Below are 21,617 nucleotides of genomic sequence, written 5' to 3'. Positions count from 1 at the left end.
ATCTGAGTGTCCCAGTCTATATCTGGTAAATTGAAATCTCCACCTAAGACTATAACATGCTGATAAAATTTATGTGAAATGTATTCCAAATTTTCTCTCAGTTGTTCTGCCACTAATGCTGCTGAGTCGGGAGGTCGGTAAAAGGAGCCAATTATTAACCTAGCTTGGTTGTTGAGTGTAACCTCCACCCATAATAATTCACATGAACTATCCACTTCTACTTCACTACAGGATAAACTACTACTAACAGCGACGAACACTCCACCACTGGTTGCATGCACTCTATCCTTTCTAAACACCGTCTGTACCTTTGTAAAAATTTCGGCAGAATTTATCTCTGGCTTCAGCAAACTTTCTGTACCTATAACAATTTCAGCTTCGGTGCTTTCTATCAACGCTTGAAGTTCCGGTACTTTACCAACACAGCTTCGACAGTTTAGGATTACAATACCGATTGCTGCTTGGTCCCCGCATGTCCTGACTTTGCCCCCACACCCGTCGAGGCTGTTGCCCTTTCAGTACTTGCTCAAGGCCATCTAACATAAAAAACTGCCCAGCCCATGCCACACAACCCCTGCTACCCGTGTAGCCGCTTGTTGCATGTAGTGGACTTCTGATCTATCCAGCGGTACCTGAAACCCCACCACCCTATGGCGCAAGTCGAGGAATCTGCAGCCCACATGGTCGCAGAACCGTCTGAGCCTCTGATTCAGACCCTCCACTCGGCTCTGTACCAAAGGTCTGCAGTCAGTCCTGTCGACGATGCTGCAGATGGTGAGATCTGCTTTCATCCTGCTAGCGAGACTGGCAGTCTTCACCAAATCAGATAGCTGCTGGAAGCCAGAGAGGATTTCCTCCGATCCATAGCGACACACATCATTGGTGCCGACATGAGCGACCACCTGCAGATGGGTGCACCCTGTACCCTTCATGACATCCGGAAGGACTCTTTCCACATCTGGAATGACTCCCCCCGGTATGCACACGGAGTGCACATTGGTTTTCTTCCCCTCTCTTGCTGCCATATCCCTAAGGGGCCCCATTATGTGCCTGACGTTGGAGCTCCCAACTACCCTCTGCAACCACCCGGATCTTGCAGACTGAGGGGCAACCTCTGGAACAGGACAAGCAGCCATGTCAGGCCGAAGATCAGTATCAGCCTGAGACAGAGCCTGAAACCGGTTCGTCAGACAAACTGGAGAGGCCCTCCAGAATGTCTTTCGCCCCCTGCCACACCTTGAGACGACCTCCCACTCTACCACAGGTGAGGGATCAGCCTCAAGGTGGGCAGTATCCTAGGCAACTACAGTTGTAGTCCGACCGGGGGATGCGTGGGACGAGCTGGCCGTCCCCGACAAACCCCCATCCAGACCCCCACAGTGATGCCCATTGGCAACAGCCTCAAGCTGTGTGACCGAAGCCAACACTGCCTGAAGCTGGGAGCAAAGGGATGCCAACTCAGCCTGCATCCGAACACAGCAGTTGCAGTCCCTATCCATGCTAAAAAGTGTTGTGCAAAGAACGTCTGAACTAATCTACAGAGAGCGCAAACAAATTGACACAAAATTTAAATGGTTATTAAAATACAAGATTGCCTAGTAAATGCAGTAATGCTGCTACTTGCACACTGCTGACACACTGCTCGGCGACGGAAGGAGACTACGCGATTTTACACTATTCAGGTACTAAAACGCGATGCTACAACTCTCAAATACTATAATACGCCCGAAATTTATGAATTAAACAATGCAAGTGCCAAAAACACGCAAAGAAATTAAGAATTAAACTATGTAACAAGTGAGTGAGCTAGGAGTATACGACTTGCTGCTGCAGCTGCTTATCCAACGGCGGCAGGGAGCACACCTTCAGGTTGATTACAGCTTTACATTTTTTATGTGTGCATGTGTGCATGCTGGCCATTTACAATTAATTTTACATAGTACTGTCACTTCTACTTTTTCTTCTTCTTCCCCTTCTTCTTTTTCTAACTCATTTCCCTTATGTTTTCAATCATTGGGGTAACCTCGCTGTATGCATTTCTTTCATTCCACTCTATTATTGCAAAATCTCTTCATTTGCATCATTGCTTATCCATGCCTATGTCCAAATTTCTTGACCGTGTTCTCCCATGTGATGCGAGGTCTTCCTCATCCAGCTCCTTCCTGCACACATGTTTAAAATACATATTTAGCTTTTCTTTCCTGTCCCATTCTCTTAACAAGCCCATAACACCTCAACTGACACTTCTTGACCACCACACTCATTGCTATCTTTGAAGAAGTATGTTCTGTTACCAGATTCGTTCATTTCTAACTCAATCTATTCTAGTATTTCCCATTGCTTTCCTCGTAAACATCATTTCTGCAACAGTTATTCTACATAAGTGTTTCTCTTGTTGTGTCAAACTCTCTATACCATATGCTGTAATTGATGCCATAATTGCACTGTAAATTTCAGTGGCAGCTTCTGCAAAATGTAACCAATGTGCTACAATATTACAGATATAAACAGATTGTGTTTTATTACTTTTGTGCGTGTTCACACCAGATGTCCTTGTCTGTCTGACCCAGAGTATAGTAAATTTCCAAATTGGGATTTATGTGCAGTTAAAATTAAAAGTGGACTATTTTTCAATATTAAATCACATGCACACACTTCAGTGTGCTGATCACTACAAAATATACTTGTCTCAATGTTTGTGAACTTGTGTTCTCTCTCTTCTCATTTTAGTTCTACATAAGTGAGGTGCTAGAGTGTAATATTTTAAATTTACCGTCTCTAATGCTGTGGTTATGTGGTACTCTGATGGGCACAGGGTGATTATCTTTTCAGAGCTCTCCTAATTTTCCAAACGGACAATAAGCTCTTCTACCTTATTACCTAGTCCTCTAATATCCTAATGAAATAAACTGACCTTACTTTTCTGGGCATTCTTAAGCATTTTTGGGGCTCTTCTGTTATTTGTTTTTAACAATCTGCTTGACTCCTGATTCTAACATAAAAAAGGATTCTCTCTGACACCAGTAACTGCAGGGTTCTTGCTCTGTGTGATGTGGGGCCCCAAACATTTTATGGAAGAAGCTCAGCCAACCTATCTTCCCCTCTCTTATTCAGGTGTAGACCATGTCTAGTATATCCCCATCTCTCAATTGTGGCAACGAACACTGCATTCATATGATATTTTTCAGTCAGCAGCAGCCTGCACAACTCAGTGTTCACAAGGCTCACAGCAGTGTTAATCCAGTGCTGGTCATGGCGCTGTAGGCCCTCCACAAAACTCACACTTGTGTGCATGGTTGCTACTCCTGCTGCTGTAGAATCATGCTATATCTACATCCATACTGTGCAAACCAGTGTGAAGTCCATGGTAGAGTGTGTTACCATTGTATCAAATATTGGTGATTTCTTCTCATTTCATTCACATATTTTGAAGTTTAAATAAGTTTTTTTTTTTCAATTGATTGCCAGTTGATGCTTTTCAGTGTTTTCATGACATGATTGTAAGAGTCAAACAAGCTTGTGACCATTCATGGAGCCCTTCTTTGTTTACAATTAATATCCCCCTTTAGTTCTGCTTGGTATGAGTCCTACGTAGTTGAGCAATAGTCTAGGGTGGGCCATGAGTCTTTTAGAAACAATCTTCATAGTTGACTGACCACATTTTTCTAGCATCCCCAATGATAGCCTGCCAGCTGCTACGTATAATTGATTTTCAGATATTATTTCTTTATAGATAACTGCATCATCTGCTAAAAATCTGTCATTACTATTTGTGGTGTCACCGCCAGACACCACACTTGCTAGGTGGTAGCTTTAAATCGGCCGCGGTCCATTAGTACATGTCGGACCCGCGAGTCGCCACTGTGTGATCGCAGACCGAGCGCCACCACAAGGCAGGTCTCGAGATACGGACTAGCACTCGCCCCAATTGTACGGACTACTTTGCTAGCGACTACAATGACGAAGCCTCGCTTATTTGCCGAGCAGATAGTTAGAATAGCCTTCAGCTAAGTCCATGGCTATGACCTAGCAAGGCGCCATTTGTAACATTGCATGTATCTAAAGAGTCTCACTTGTATTGCCACAATCACCAGATGTACCAAAAGGATGGATTAAAGTTAAGTAGTCCAGAAGCTACGTACTTTTCTTTATAGCATTCATTACGTATCCTGTTACAGACCTCTCTCTTGCCTGCTAAACGCGTGCCTTTCAGCTACTTCCATGGTGTGGCTGTCTTTCTATGCCACAACACTATTAATATTGTCCATTTAGTTATTTAGAGACAACACAACAACAGAAATGGTAATGGTCTGAACATACTCCTCTGGGATACATTTGAATCTAATTCTAAATCTATCGATGTCTATCAATCCAAGACAGTGCTCTGCATGCATTTTACAAAGATATCTTTTATCCAGTCACATTTTTTGTTTCATACCCTACTTCTTACTAACATAAAACACTGTATTTTTCTTTTACAAATTACCTCAATGTCTGTAGTGATTCCAGGTCTCTTAATCCTCCCTCTAATTAGTTTACTGATAAAGTTATTTTCAAGTAGCTACTAAAGTATATAATAGATTCTGTTAAATTTAACAGTGGTTCTTTGTTAATGTTCATGCTCTATAAATTTCCTGCCGGTTTTTAAATTGTAAATAATTTTTAAAATATTTTATCTTCATTCTGTTCTCAGGTTACCAGTGTTGTGTCCCTGTACTTTAAGGCAGTAGATTGCTTATAGCACTACCAGTTATTTGCTTTCTTGTAGTTTCCATTGCCAAGACATTATCAAGATAGGGCTTACTAACTTATAGCACAGGAATTAGAAAATTAATCATTAAAAGCTCATTGTGCAGTCCAAATAATGTTTCTCTATTACTTCTCCTCTCAGAATCTATTCAAAAATCCATGTTGGAATTGCCACACATCATTAAACATTTCTTTCTTATCTGACAGAAAGCACCACAACTAATCAAGGTGACTAATAAAGAGCTCAAAGTAAGGATCTAGATTTATACTCCACAAGCTATGGTACAGTGCATACTGGAGGGTACTCATAGCAGTACTGATTTTCTGTTGTATCCCACTAATGTCTATATGCCCTTGTAAGTGCACTAATCTCTCTTCTCTTGGTCTCACAATCTTTATGAGATATATGATGGCAGTAGCATAATAGTTGCATGTTCTTTTTTGGACCAGTCTCTAACTTTATCCAACAGGGGTTTCTTCCTTGGATTTGCATTTAAATTGCCTGAGCAACTCTTCACTCCTTCATATGGATTGTAGCACCATGTTATCCTGTTGCATGTATATGAATTCCTTCAGTGTTTGTCATGTGTACTTGATAAGGCTGTAAATTAACAATACAATACTGTGGAATTGGTTGCACTAGTATCCTGTACATAATTTCTTTTACAGATGTACTTTACTTTTCCAATACCATTCTAACAGATCTGGGTCTTCCATTTACCTTTTAAAATATTGATTTTCATGGTCATCTCATTTCATTTCACTTTTTGGTATTGCCCATAAATACCTACAAAATGTGGCAGTATCAAGATGTGCACTCCTACTCTTATAATCTGCTACTACTGAGGGCTTTCTCTTTGTTATAGCTATTATATTATATATTCCAAAATTTAAAGAGAGCTACCATTCATTATATCAAGTGGAAAATTTGTTCAAGTCTTTCTGCATTTCCTTACAGTTGTCCAATGATGATACTTTCATGTAGACAAGTGTATCACCAGTGAATAATCATATAGTGCTGCTGCTGATATTATCTGGTATATCATTTATATACACGAAAAAAAAACACACACACACACACACACACACACACACACAAAGGAATTGTCTGAATGGGGCAGAAATAAGTAGATTTACTGATGTACGTGTACAGACAAATAAATGATCACAATTTCAGAAAAACTGGATGATTTATTCAAGAGAAAGAGCTTCACAAATTTTACAAGTCAATAACATGTTGGTCCACCTCTGACCCGTATGTAAGCAGTTATTTTGCTTGACATAAGTTATAGAGTTGTTGGATGTTGTCGTGAGCGATATCATGCCAAATTCTGTCCAGTTTGCTTGTTAGATCATCAAAATGCCGAGCTTGTTGGAAAGCTCTGCCCATAATGGAAAACGTGCTGGCCATAGTAGGGTTTGATAAACATGAAGACAAAGAAACTCTCACCATGTGCGGACAGACATTATCTTGCTGAAATGTATGCCCAGGATGGCTTGCCATGAAGGGCAACAAAATGGGGCGTAAAATATCGTATGTGTACTGCTGTACTGTAAGGGTGCCATAGATGACAACCAAAGGGATGCTACTTTGATCATAAATGGCACTCCAGACTGTCACTCCTGGTTGTTAGGCCATATGGTAGGCATCAGTCAGGTTGGTATCCCACTGCTGTCCGGGGCATCTCGAGACAAGTCTTTCCTGGTCATTGGGGCTCAATTCGAAGCATAACTCATCACTGAAGACAATTATACTCCAGTCAATGAGATTCCAGGCAGAAGACAAGTTTGGAGATGCCCCAGAGAGCTGTGGGATACCAAGCTGACTGTCACCCATCATATGCCCTGATAACCAGGAGTCATGGTATAGGGTGCCATTTGTTATCATGGCATTGCCTCTTTGGTTGACATCCATGGCACTCTTACAGCACAGTTGTATGTAGACAATATTCTTTGCCCCATTTTGCTGCCCTTCATGGCAAGCCATCCTGGGCTTACATTTCATGAAGATAATGCCTGCCCACACATGGGGAGAGTTACTCCTGGTTGTCTTCATACCTACCAAACCCTACCTAGGTCAGCAATGTCACCATATCTCTGCCGAATTAACAATGTTTGTAGTACCGTGGGCAGAGCCCTCCAACCAGATTGGGATTTTGAAGATCTAATGTGCCAGTTGGACAGAATTAGGCATGATATCACTCGGGAGCAAATCCAACTACTCTATTAATAAATGCTAAGAAAAATAACTGCTTTCATAAGGGCCAGAGGTGCAGAAACACTATTATCTTGCTCAGTTTGTGAACCTCTTTTTCTTTAATGAATCATCTGTTGTTTCTGAAGTTGTAATCATTTATTTGTCTATACATGTACATCACATCTATCCATTTCCATCCCATTTTGATAATTCCTCAATGAGACATAATTTTTTTTGGTCTAGAGTGTACATTGAAAACATTATGGAACATTTGATGTTATTGTCATTTTTGTATAACTTTTGCTGACCAGCAGAGCATACTGGGTTCTATTAGACAAATATTCATTGACCCATCTTGTATCTGTGAAGATATTCAATATGACAGTGTCTTGGTTATTGGTCAGTGATACGAGACAGAGTGAAATGCCTTTCAAAAATCTAGAAAGATAGAATCTGCCTGTTCACATCCGTCTGTTGTTGGCAAGATGTTACGTAAGAACAAAGCAGTCCGTGTCTAACATAAGGGCTTTTTCCTGAATCTGTGCTGAGTGTTCACCGAAAGACATCTCATTTCTCATCTTTGCTTTCCCATTTTGGACTTCCTGTAAGTCTCATTTTTTCCTGGTTCCTTTTCTTCATTTTTACATTTTGTCCTTCCCTCATTTGAATTCAGTGTTTGGTCTGTTATGCAAGGATTTCTACTAGGTCTTGTCTTATGCCTATTTTATCCTCTGTTGCCTTTTATTAGTATTTTATCTCACACAGTTGCTCAAATGTCTTCTTTCAGCCAACCATTGAATAAAGTTATGGTCCCATCTCCTTAATTTCATGCTGGCCTAAAATTTCTTCCGTTTTAATTTGCAGTTCATAACCATTAAATTATGGCTAGAGTTGGTATCTGTCCCAGGGAATATTTTGCAGTTTAAAATCTGGTTTCAAAAGTCACTGTCTTACAATTATGTAACTGATCTGAAACTTTCCAATGTCTCCAGGTCTCTTCCATCTACAAAATCTTCTATTCTGATTCTTATACATAGTGTTAGCAATAATAAAACTGTGCTCTGTGCAAAATTATATCAAGCTGCTTCTACTGACATTCATTTCTCCCAGTCTACATTGCCCTACTAGCTTTCTTTCTCTCCCTTTTCATATTATTGAACTCCAGTTTCATTACAGTTAAATTTTTTCTCCCTTAATGGACTGAAAAATTTCTTTTAACTCATCATACAATCTTTGTCTCTTCAGCATTTGCTGAGCTAGTAGGTATATATAATCTTCTACTACTTTTGTGGGTGTTGGCTTTGTGTCTAACATGGCTATGATACTGCTTCCACCTTGCTGTTCATTGTTGCTTACCTGCATTCTCCTTTTCTTATTCATTATTAGATGTATTCCTGCATTACACTTATTTGATTTTCTGTTGATAACCCTGTACGCACTTAGCTAGAAGTGCTACTAAACCGGTGAAGCCATACATTCTCAGAAAATATAATGAATGTAGTATTTTGTTGCTTTCAGCCATTTGCAGTACGATCATAGCACTCTCATATTGGTTAATGTTACAGAGTGAGAGCAGTCAGTTATCTAGACTATTGACCTGGCAAGTACTGAAAAGACCACTGTTCATCTTCAGGAACTATATGTTGGTATGGTTTCTCAACTGATATCCTTCCAGTGTGGTTACACCTAACATATAGCTATCTATATCATTTTGGAACACAAGCCGCCCTGCTGCAATAGGTTTTGCAGCTCTAATAATATAATAGTTGTATACTTTTGTGTGTCTTGCTTGTTATCAGTTATGTAATTATATTACTCATGATTATTCAAGATTTTTGTAGGATATTTCTGAACTAATAGAATAATGGTTATACCAGTTTATTTATTTATTTATGCAGTTCATCTCTGTTAATAAAAGCCTAAACATTTAGCTGCAAAATTATGTGCTTGAACTTGTCTGTCAGTCCTGCTGAATCAATTCCTGTCCCAGTGCCTGATATAAATTAATTTTTGTTTCACATAATATAATTCTGCATACTTCATGTGTACTATTGATGATAAAAGGTTTAAAACACTGTTGAAAGACTAGTTGTGATTTATGCAGAATATTTTATTCTGCAACTCATTGATTTTGGAAGTGACACTTTGGATCATAATTGCTATTCACAAGATAACTTTAGCATGTAAATAACTTGAAGAAGTATACATATAATTATTAAAATAATTTTAACAAAAGCTACAGTGTTAGTCTTCTGTATGTATATCTAGAAAAATATCTGATTGATGATGTTAGAAGACAATTTCTCACGATTTTATGAAAAGTAAAACATGATATTTCCTGTTGAATGAAGTGGAGTTTCATAAACAGAAATCTGATAAGTGCAGTTATTTTTACTTGCCATGTCATTGCACAGTAACTTAAAACACATGTTTTACAAAAATCTTGTTCTGTCTCTGCTCTGATACTGCATAATTCACTGTATGTACATTTTGGCAATGATAAGTCAACAAATTTTGCTGGTGCTGCCAGTAGCAGAGAAAATTGTCACTAATTGGAAAATATTCATTTGTCTTGAAGTGCTGGCAATATTTTCATGTGTGTCACTTCTGCTTTCATATAAGCACAATGCATGGGTAATGGTGGCAGCACTGTGCAAAGAAGTTAGTGCTGTTTCCCCTTCATCTCCCCTCTCCCCTCGGCAGTTATAATGTGAGGACAAGGCACACCTCCTACTGTTTCCAATAGGCACCATGTGAATCGTCTTATCATGGCCAAACAGTAAAGTAAAATCATTTCAGGAAATGAACTGCTGCAAAATTCTCATAATAGAAAATGAAATTATTATGCTTGGCCATTGTCCAGAGTTTGGAAATAACTCTCTCAAATATTGTGAAAATTATGTTTTCAGGCCAACACCAATGGAAGATTTCCGGCATGCTGCCACTGGCAGTAACAGTATGGATTTACAACACCAGTCACACTCTCACCACTCCGTCCCACAGCAAGTGACTCCTGAACTTACCTCCAGGCATCCACATTACAAGCATTCAGCATCACGCATTCCACAACGCAGTCAGTCACAACCAGTAGATCTTATGCAGGTCAGTTACTGTGCTTTTTACATATGACATGTGATTCAGAAAAACATATTTTGTTATTGTTATAATTCTGAGTAAAATTGTGTTGTTTTTTATATTGTTTTTAAACCTATTTAACAATGGTATGAGGAAATACCACATAAATAGTGAAATGCCTATAAACTGATAATACAAAGGGATCTAAATTACATCTGTTAACAGCTGGATAGAAACAATGTAGGTAATATATGTTTCTCTCAAAAGTCACAAATGTTCATTGGTGTATGTGAAGCACAGAGTGTAAAACTTTGCTGCTATATGACCACTGACTGCAACATGCTGTACTTACATTCATGCATCACTTTCTTTATGAGCATAGACAGAAACTACACAGGGAGTATGAACTACGATATAAAAGTAAATGATGGGTTTCACAGCAAGTATCTACTGCTACACTTTTACTGTCTGTAACTTTGCAGTGTGATGATCAGCTTTGTTCCCAAATTAAAGCAATATTTTAGTTCAAAGTACACAAACTGATACTAGAAAACACAATAATTTTTGATGTTTTGTCTCCTTTGGAATCCAGGAGTATGTAGTAAAGATACTACAATAAGTGGATCTTAACTTAAAAACATTTTGCTGTAAGTAATAATCAGCATTTATGTAACAGTTCATTGATAGTTGAGTGAATATATGGATGTACATGCTGTGTCTTTCAATAAATCTTAAGTGTCTACACCTATGTCTATACTCCATGAATCATGATAAACAGCATGACTTAAAATGATTTTTGTTATACCATACATTAGGGTTCATTTCCATCACATTTTTGTAATGACAGAGTGACTGCTCAAATGCCTCTAAGTCAGTTGTTACTACATAGTTTCTACAAGATTGTACCACATACAAGAGCAGAATCATCAATGAAAACCAACATTTAATCTAGCAATGCTAATTACATTGAGTTCTGAATGTCCCAGCAATGTCCAAATATCTAGTAAAATAAGTTTGTAAAATCACGTAGAACTTTTCTGTTGTATGATGTTGCCTGATGCAAGAATTCACAATATCATCAGGTTGAAATGGAGATACCCATCATTACTTCAGATTTGAAATGAAGTACAAATACTATCATAAAAGCTATAGTGTCTTGCTTGACATATTGTGTGAGAAAGTCATGACAGTTATTGTGCAGTCCCAGTATCTTTGTTCACTGTCAACATTCACATGTAAATCTCCCAACATCTTAAGAAAATAATGCATGAAACCATTTTGATTTTTTGTGATGTCCAACTGTCATCCTGCAGGCAATATTATATCATGAAATTGCCTGTGATACAAGCTTTTAATGAGATACAATTACATCATTATACATGGTTTTGTGTTTGTGAAATTTATGTCTTTCGCATGGAATTAGGTGATTATTCGAGCTTTGGTGGCTGCTAAAGTTTTGAGAACAGTATATGGTGATGTAGTCAGTGTACTTCCTGATCCATTGATTCTCAACTCCCATTTGATGGAATGGAACATCTGCAGCAACAATTGATACCACATCACTTGCATTATCTTCAATGGCTTATATAGTGTGTTATGTCAACTACGTGATTCTATCAAGGGTCTTTACAAATAGCTTGAAATCAGATACTGGAGTACTGGTTGGTGAGCAGTAACTAAAATAAGATAACAAGCAACTCATTTCTGTTCTTGGATTGTAGCTATTTTTATACCGGATTGTTTTAATGGCAGTCCATAGGGCGTGTGCACTTCTGGGTGTCCCTGAGCTTGCCCTCAAGTAAGTGCAGCCAGTTTAGGCTCCCCACCAGGTTATCTTATTGCAAACATTCTGCTTATGCACGGACTCCCTGGCTACCCCTGCCAGCATGCGCTAAACTTATATGGTAAGGTCATGTAGACTAAAGCCCAGCTACCTGTCTGTCCTGTCCAATAGTGCCCACTGGCAAGCACTCTGACTTGGACAGCCTGTTTTATACAGTGCTGTCTTCAGCAGTGCTGGTCCATCCATTGTGCCAAGATGTACCTCCTAGCTATTACCCAAATAGCAGTCAGCGTCTTCATGTTTGCGTGCTTGATTGCATATTACAGTAGCAATGTACTTCTCAGTTCTCAGTGTCCATCTTGCTAGTCATCCTCACAGAACTTGCATGCTTTCCAGCCAGCATAAAGATCTATGGTCATTACAATAAGTAATGAATTAGTAAAAAAAAATGGTGGCTGCTTACAAAATGCTCACACAGTTGCAAAATATTTTACCTTAACTGTAGGTAAACTCTTCTGAGGGATGTACAGTACTTCTGAGCCATAAGCAGTTACTTTTTCTGAGCCTTCCTGGATTTACACTAAAATTGTGTATGTCCTATAACCTTTAGTATCAGTGCACAATTCCATCCTTACATTCCCATTGTTCAGTGCCAGGAATGAGGGCAATGTCAGTGTTCAGCAAGAACAATTCAACATAATTTATGCTCCTAATTGTAAGGCAATTACATGTCTCCAAGTAACAGTCCTTGTACTGAGTGTGCATTGTTATATTAAAACCCTTTGTGCAGTGCCTGTACTATCAGCACATTCTGAACTTTTCACATCACAAATCTGATGGACTGAGATGGACTCCACATCCATAAATTGGTAGCCAAGATTTTTGTTTCATGGGATAAAAAGGGTAACACAGTGTGGGCACATTGCCTAAGGGAAACACAGTGTTGCAAACAAAATTCTCTTAATGTAGTTTTCAGCCTTGTGTCACAAAAATAGTACCTTAATTGGTTTCAAGTACTTGGAAAGTTACCATTGGAATATCTGTTTAAAAAGAAGGGATAGTAAATACAAGGAAACTAAATTACAAAATCAGACTATCTTGTATATGCAGCACATGAACTTGAATACATTACATAGCAATAAAGTACAGCTAAACAGGGTAGGAGGGGCATTCCCAGTTAAACATACCCCTTATCTTATTGGTGATCTGAAGGCTGCAGAAACCTCATAATAGTATGATACTGGTAACTCTTAAGTTGCAAAAAAAAAAAAAAAAGGATTAAACACATTTGAAATATAAACTTCCCTTCTCACAGTGAAAACTAATAAAAAAATTGAATTGTGAAACTGTAACTAGTATTTACATTTTTTTTGCTTGTTTTCACTATGAGAAGGATGTATCACAATTAATTTTATTTTGTGAATAATACTATTAGTAATGTAAACTCCTTCCACAGGCCATGGCTGGCCCATCAGTACCAACAAATTGCCATGTCACCATCTGTCAGTGACATCACTGGATGTAATATAGAGTGGCATGGGGCTAGTATACCACTCTATTGGCTGTTATAAGTTTTTCTTACATGGAGCTGCTACTACACAGTCAAGTAATTCCTCAGTTGGGATCCTGAGGCTGAGTGCATCCCATTTCAGTCCTCCCACTAAGGAAAAATCCCTTGCAGTCCCAGGAATTGAACTCCGGTCCTCCACATGCCGGTCAGATGTGCTAACCACTCAGATTTGGAGCCAGGCAGGTTTGAGAAGGGTACACCTCACAGTCAATTTTACATTTTGAATAAGCCCACTACTAGTGAAAACTAATTAAGAAAGTATGTAACTACTCCCAGTAATTACATAATGTTTTCCTAATGTCTGCTTTGAGAAGGATGTGTCTTACAATCAGTGTCATATTGTGAATATTTTTAAACTATTAGGATGGTGTATAATTTTGCAGCATTTTTGTTTTGCATGTTGGTATTCTGGTTGTAATGGGTTTATTTGTCAATTACCATTTTTAATTGTAGTTGACTGTTGTTACTTGAGGTTACATGTTGTCAGTTGGATATAGCGAGAGGAGCTGTGGACACTAGAAAATGAGTGTCAATTGGATAATTCAGATCATTTCTGACTTATTCTTCTGTTTGAATTCAATAGAGGGGTGACAGCAGTGGAGGCAATCAGAAACATTTGCATCATGTATGGGGATAAAGTCATGAAAATGGTTTCCTCATTTTACGGAGGATCATTTTGACGTTTCTGACTCTCCACATTCAGGAAGTTAGTTAGTTATTTTCATGTTCCATGGATCATTTTGCACAATAAATCACCATGGTGTGGAGCAAGTCATTTATATATTAGTTTCTTTTGTAATTTAGTTTCCTAGTATTTTACTATTCTTTTTTATTTCTTTTTAAACAGATCATCTGATGGTCACTTGCTGAGAACTCTAAGCCAGTTATGATATGATTTGTGTGACCTAAGATTGAAAAATACAGTAAAAGACTTTCACTGATAAATGTGTACTTTCTCAGATTCAGAGGAAGGCCAGTGGTCGGCATACATTTCACTTAAGTAGCTTAGATATTCTTCATATATCTTTGAAAAGTGACATGGCAACCAGATAGCAAAAGTAAAATGTTCCTTAGAGGTGTTTATGCAAGATGTCCACCACATGTTTTCTACCATACTTTGTGTATGTAGAACACAGTTTATGATCATTCATACTGACAGTAATGCAGAGACTTTAGAACAGACAGATGGTTCCTGAGGTCAATGACATCAGAGTTTGTGAAGTGAATGGCTAGCCCAAAACAAATCCAGATCATAGGAAAGTCATCTAAAGTACATACAACAGCCCAGGGAGCAATCCAAACCACAAACATAATAACGGCAGGGTCAAAACTCTACTGTTCATCAAAACTCTACTGGTCAATGGTGCGTAACTAAAGGCTTCAAAGACTAGTGAGACACTGGCTGGAAAGTGGCTTCTCATGTGGGAAGAAGCTGCGGCTGGAGTATGTAGCCCAAGTGTCTGTGACCTGTTCTCCACACTGATTCTCAGGATGACTGGAGAATATGAAACACTGTCAGATACTAAACACCTCCTCATTGTAACTGGCACTTAGGGCTGGAAAAAGCATGGCCCATGCTGACCTTGTTAAGGAAGGTTAGATGAAAGATGCTGGAAACCCCGATAGAGGCTGGTGCAGAAGTTTATTGGTACAGCTGACTAGGTTGGTTGCCAGCACAGGCAGTGTGATTGCCAACTGATCAGTAGGTTATGGGGGTCACATTTGTCCTGTCTGCAGAGAAGTGGGTGTCAGGCAAGTAGGAGAAGGTAATAATGATTGGATCACTGTGGGCACCTGAGTATGAAAGCAATCCATCTCCATCTATTGTGTGGTAAGGGGTCTCTGGCATTGGTGAGAGCCAAAAGTGGCCTTGGGGGTGGAAGTGGTTCCACCTCCATTAGCTCCCACTGCTGGTCATTGTCAATGCCTTGTCAATACCAAATACACAGTTGGAGGCTGTAATAGTACCAAGCAGGCTGTTGGGCATGCATGTCCCAGGAATGGTTGTGTAGATCTTGCCCTATCAGCAGTTGTAGGGGAAGGGGGTGGCACAACATGTTGCAGCTGGAACTGATTTTGATGCCTGATTAGGTGCCCCTGGCTGGGCACAACCTCAAACATTTGCAACTCCCTCTAACAGAAGATGGCACCTCGTATCCACCTGAGGTTCTGGCCAAAAGTACTAGCCCAGATGTGGGTGCCTCTGTGGTATTATGGCTGTGTGTATGGGTGGTGGGCCTGCTGAGCCATGCGCAGCAATTCAAAGAGTTTCCGAGGTCTATGCCTTTGTAAAATTTCATCTGGGCTTTGCCCATTTATGGGGGTGGAGCTGGTGAGTGTTTCCTCACAGTAGGCTCTTGTCATTACCTTGTGTACCTGCATTTTGAAGGTCCTGACAGTCTGCTTGGCTTCAGAATCATGTGCAAGATGGAAAGGGACATTGGTTAGGTGCTCAACACCAATGATGGGCTCAATTGATTGTGGGCATTTGCTTGCCAATTCTGTATGGTGTGTTCTGTGGTGGTGTCAATGCCAGGCCAATACATGACTCCATGCTATTGCCTTGATTCTGCACATTCCCCAATGTGCAGTGTGAAAGAGCTTCAATACATGTGGGCAGAGAGTGGAGAGAACTATCACCCAGCATACAGAATCATCTGTAGCTAACAGAACGGTACCCACATTGATATTCAATCTGCTCTGTATGGAAAAATAGGCGTGTCATTCCCTGTCAGTGCACTTAAGCATGTTCTCCAGCCAACCCTATCATATATCAGATAGTACCCTTCAGAATTGTGTATCACAGGCCATTTCTAGTGCTATGTATCATGCTGTAATTGGAAAACTGTCAAGGATGTGTGAATGATTTGCATTTAAGGCAAAATACACTTCATGCCTATCAAACTGCACCTGGGACATATGGCAAGGGGAAGGTGCATCATCATTTGAGTGATGTGAAGTGAGATAGTAGTGGATCACATAGTTACAGTTACTTAGGAACATTATCTACCATTGGAGCCACTGTTCTGTCTCATTGGGAATTTTTGAATGTGAACTAAACAGTGAAATGAGGGGCTTGTGGTAGGTGATAAATGTGAAACATCCTGATGCCATATATGATGGCCAACACCTCCTTCTCAGCTTGCAAATAATTTCTCTGTGCTGCATTTAATATTTTAGATGCAAATGCACTTGACTATTCCTTTCCATTGGAATGTTTATGGGCAGTATGGCAACAATTCCATAGTCTGACATATCAGTGGCAAGTGTTAAACATTCACCAGGCTGAGTTGTTGCTGAGTTAGGAGCAACATAAGGCATTTTTTAAGCTGCAAGAAAGATTTCTGGCATGCCTCTGACTACAAAAATTTAATGTCTTTTTATGCAGGTGGTTAAGTGGATGGAAATATGGGTCAATAAATTTCGCATAATAAAAGGAGACGAGATACTGGCAGAAGTAAAGCTGTGAGTACCGGGCGTGAGTCATGCTTCGGTAGCTCAGATGATAGAGCACTTGCCCGTGAAAGGCAAAGGTCCTGAGTTCGAGTCTCGGTCGGGCACACAGTTTTAATCTGCCAGGAAGTTTCATATCAGCGCACACTCCGCTGAAGAGTGAAATTCTCATTCTGGATAATTTACATTGTCTAGGTACAACTGTAGTTCTCTGAGGTTCTTAGGAACTGGATTGCATCCACATGATCCTGTGTGGGTGTGTGCCATTCTCTACTCATATATGTCCTTGGCAACTCTGCCAAAACAAATTAAATTTTTTGAGGTGAAAATGCAGACCATGGACCTGGAGCTGCTCAAACATCAACTGTAGATTGGATTCTATATGGGACATCTGTAGGATGTGCAGGTGCTGCTCCCACTTGGTCCCACTAATTAGCAAGTAATCTAATAATTAATACAGTTAGGGATACCTTGGATGAGTTGATCAAGATATCTCTGAAATATTGCAGAAGCACTTGTGACCCAAATGGCAACCTGTTATAATGATACAGGCCAAATGGCATATTAATCACTAGAAGCTGCTTCATCTAATCATCTGCAGGAAATCCAGAATAGGTGTCAGTGAGATTGATCTTTCAAAAAATAATGGCCCTTAGCCAATTTTGTCAATTCCTCCAGCCTAGGACTTGGATACAGGTCAATATTTGCTTGAGCATTGGTGGCAAACTTAAAATCATTACAAATTCTAAGTGATCCATTTGGTTTTCTAACTATGACCATGGCAATAGCCCTCTGACTACACAAACTGGGGATATAATTCCCATACTTTGTGGCTGATCTATTTCTGCTATAACTGCCCATGCATAACGAAAGGCACTGAAAAAGCTCTACAGAACTTAAGCATAGCCAATAGCTTTAAGGATATGTGGGCCTGGAACCCTGTTTTGCAAACCTAAAGTGTGTTCAAACAATTGCTTAAAGTGCACACATAACGTATCAAGTTTTGTGGAAGGTATTACAGTTGAAAAAAGATTTACTCAGTCCTGTATTTGGAAACCAAAAAGCTCAATAGTGTCCAAAGCAAAAATCTTAGTTGCTGTCAAGAGTTGACTACTAGCAGGATTAGCTGCCAAGCTACATTTTGACACTTAGCTTGGACTGTAATCTGACCCACAATGACTGGTCACTGTATGTCACTACTCTGTGCTGAGGGGACCTCAGCTGTAGAGAGAAAATCTATCAGTATGTGTCTTCATCATTTAGAGACATGGCCGCACCTGTGTTCAACTGGAAATCTGCCATCACTCCATTGCTGCATGAGCCTCTGCATCTCATTTGCTGCTGCTGTTGGCACCAACAAGATAGCATGTAGTGCACTGACAGCCTATGTTATTTATGTGTGCTGGCCAGGCAAGCACTCGCTCCAGAAAGGGCAGTGACACTTTTGATGCTGTGGGTTGCAATCTGGACATGATTTGATGTCACAATCTTTTTTGGGACTCTTTGAAAATGATGAGGAGAAAACTGTTGCATGAGCCTCTGCTCCTTTTTGACACACAAACAGTGAACAAAGTGTTTCTGTTTCTGTGTGTCTATCAGTAATGAGGGCGATGGATTGCTAATTACTGCATCCCATGTCACTGGACTGTCGGATGAATGGGTGTTCATTAAATCATATGATGATGTTGACTGGAAGTCATCAGCTGATCATAGAGCACAACTGTGACAAATACTACTAACAACAATGACACAACAGGAATTGTGAAACATAGCTTGTGCTCATGCAGTTACTTCATGAGCTTTGGCAACTTTTAGCATGTTGCTCAGGATGGAACCACATGACTCTAAAGCATTCTCACTAACTTCTCTGTCAGGAGTGAGAAACATAATATCATAGATTATGCATTCTGCATATGACGTTTAACACTATTTACAGAAAAAAATCACATTTGTGTGTAAAATTATGCAAGTCAGCAGCCTAAGCTGTGCATAATTGCTTACATTATTTATCACATTGATTAAACTTGATCTTACATGCAATGATGTGGGCTTGATGAGCATATTAGTCAGTTAGCAAACCCCAATCATTAGGAAAACTCAAACTACCAGGATCTGGGAGTGAACATAGTTTCTACACCATTTTGTGCAATTTATTACTAGAAGACTGATGTTCAGAAGACTGATGTTCAGGGTCATTTAGTTCACTTTCCTTACACTGAAGAACAGAAAGACATTAATAGACATCCCATTTCTTGTATGGAACGGTAAAGCAAGGTGAAGTGTGACAACCTCTGGTATCACTCAGAAGGGGTAGGACCACTCTAAAGTGACCCGGCTGAGCAAGGGTGGGGCTGACTGGTGGGCTGGTGGGTCCCAATTGTAGACTGATGGCGTAGAAAAAAAACACTTTATTCCTTTTCAGTTACACATTTCTCCATTTTCAGTGTGAGGCAGACGTGCACCACTCCAACACAACAGGCCAGCAGTGGTCAGCAGATGGCTAGCCTCCACTCCAGCAAGACAATACTTGTTTCAATTCAAATTGATGCATACCTCCGGCTAGGCAGCAAGCTGGTGGTCCATCAGTAGGCTTAGGCCCTGATGTCAGTGGTACTCTTTGTCTTCTTGCTGTGTCTGCCTTCTACTGTTGATTGCCTGTGTTCAGGTAACTCAAACGTGGCTTGCTTCTTCTGTGGTGATGAGGGAAGGCCGTCATGCATGGAATATGTCCCACTGCTTCCAGGCAGGATTGTGGCTGTGGCATGAGCAGATGGTAGGTCTGCTGTGCTGTGGCACCAAGGCCCACAGGGTGGACTTAGTGTGAGAGATGTCTGCCCTGACTTGGTCTTGAACCCGTGACACCATGTGGCAGCACCCAGTTGTCTCATCATCTAGGATAACCCTGGTGCATTTCCTGCAGTGTACCCTGACTCCTGATCAAGCAGCTCATAAGACGGTTCTTGCCCTGGCATAGTGACACCATCCTGCACACTCCAACTACTACCGCTACATGTTGCATGTTTCACAGAGTACAGCTAGCCTGTCTTGCAGTCCTTTTGTGTACATGTTGCTATAAACTATATGTCACCATAAAGTGCTTACCAGCCAGTGGTAGTTTCTTACAAAGTTTTACAAGTTCACCCAAATTGGGATAGTGATGCTACAAAGGACAGTGCAGAAACTGCAGCTGCCAATATTTTGTTTTGCAACAGTTGTAATAGCAATTTCTGCTGTTACTGGTGGAATCCCCACTTTTTTTGTTGATGTTGTTGCAGTTGTTGGTGCTACTGGAAGTTCCACTGTTTTTCTTGTTGTTGTTGCAGTTGCTGTTGGTGTTGCAGCTGTAACTGCTGCTGCCACAAATTTATAAACTTAGGGTCCGTGCTTCACTGGAATAGTTGCATGATGAGAAAGTTCTCGTTGCCAGTTTTCTATTCTACTCTGCATAGGTAGAATGCAGATTATGATCAGTCTTACTGGCAATAATGCAGAGACAGGTGGAACAAATACATGGTGTCTGAAGTCAATGATGGTGGAGCTTACAAATTGAATGGCTAGCCAGAATCAAAGCCCACAGCGTACCACAGTCATGTTAAGCATATATAACAGTCCAGGAGCAATCCAAATCACAAATGTGATACACAGAAAGTCAAAACTTTACGTTCAATGACACATAACAAAAAGCTTCAAGGAATAGAAAAAGACTTACTGGAAGTGTCGAAGGCTGTGGTAGCGACAGGCAGTCTCATGCCAGTGAGTGGTTCCACATGACATGCACGGTAGTAAGCTGAGTCTGGATTATGTAGCACGAGTATCTCTGACCTGTTCTCCAGATTGGTTCTTGGGCTGGGAGTGAATCTCTATCGCAGTTAGATACTAAAATGTATTCTGAGATGACTTGAGGACTGTATACAGCAGACAATATATTTTTGGATTCGTAGTAGCTATCAGGAGCTATGAAGTTAGTCTATTTGTGATCAGCCTCTTGAACCTCAAACAGCTAATAGACAGTCTGCTTATATGTGGTGGAGAAATACTACTTTGAAAACATCCTAGCTCTCAGAGTTTCATGGTAGCAGTTTTACATCCGTTTTGCTGCTTTTGTTCAGTAATGGGTAATGAAACAGAAATTTCATGTGCTATCTTATTTATTCATTAAGATCTCAAGACAGGTACAGAAGACTCTCTGACTATTGAATTTTCTTCATGAGTTACCTGTTGCTTGTCTAACCAAAACTATACCATTTCTGTGTATGGATGGCCTTAAGTGGTTAACTTTGAGTTCTCAATATAGATTCCTTGCATGAAAACATCAACTGAACTGCTATGTGTGCTCTTGTGTGTTTGTTTGTATCCTCAATGGCAACAAGTACTTTTTTTCAGATTAAAATGGTACCTCATGGTCAAACACAGCCTCAACAAACTTGAACATTTTTGAAGATATGATTCTGCCAGTGTCATTAGTTTTCTTAATTCTCTAGGGACAAGCCATGTAGCTCCTGCATTGCGTGGATTATATTCGAAAAAGACAATCAACATAGGACCTACATAGGCTGCTTCTCAGCTTTTTAAATGTATTCTGATATTTGTCTTTTGTCTGCAGTCCATGTAAAAATATTTTATAATGCTTTTACTACAACAAAAAAATGCAGATGGAAAAACTTTCACTTGTATTGGTGGAAAATGAATATAGACAACTTTTTGTGCTACTTGCTTTGTTCCCCTTTCCACCATGCACTGTACCTCACAATGTCACACACAATGCAAATAGCATCGATTGTTGTCTGCTA

At 39.9% G+C, this 21,617-nt stretch overlaps 1 protein-coding gene across 1 annotated transcript in view; it reads left to right on the top strand.

Annotated features, from left to right (window-relative positions):
• LOC124721780 (potassium voltage-gated channel subfamily H member 2) overlaps nucleotides 1-21,617 on the top strand; it is an 887,059-nt gene that overhangs the window by 852,256 nt on the left and 13,186 nt on the right. Inside the window, exon 19 of the mRNA XM_047246894.1 lies at nucleotides 9,856-10,048. Coding sequence (XP_047102850.1) covers nucleotides 9,856-10,048 — 193 coding nt within the window. The remainder of the gene's footprint in view (nucleotides 1-9,855; nucleotides 10,049-21,617) is intronic.

Source organism: Schistocerca piceifrons, chromosome X (assembly GCF_021461385.2).
Source record: "Schistocerca piceifrons isolate TAMUIC-IGC-003096 chromosome X, iqSchPice1.1, whole genome shotgun sequence".
Lineage (NCBI taxonomy): Eukaryota > Metazoa > Arthropoda > Insecta > Orthoptera > Acrididae > Schistocerca > Schistocerca piceifrons.
Note: the sequence above shows the minus strand (reverse complement) of the source record. Positions and strands in the feature narration are given on the sequence as shown.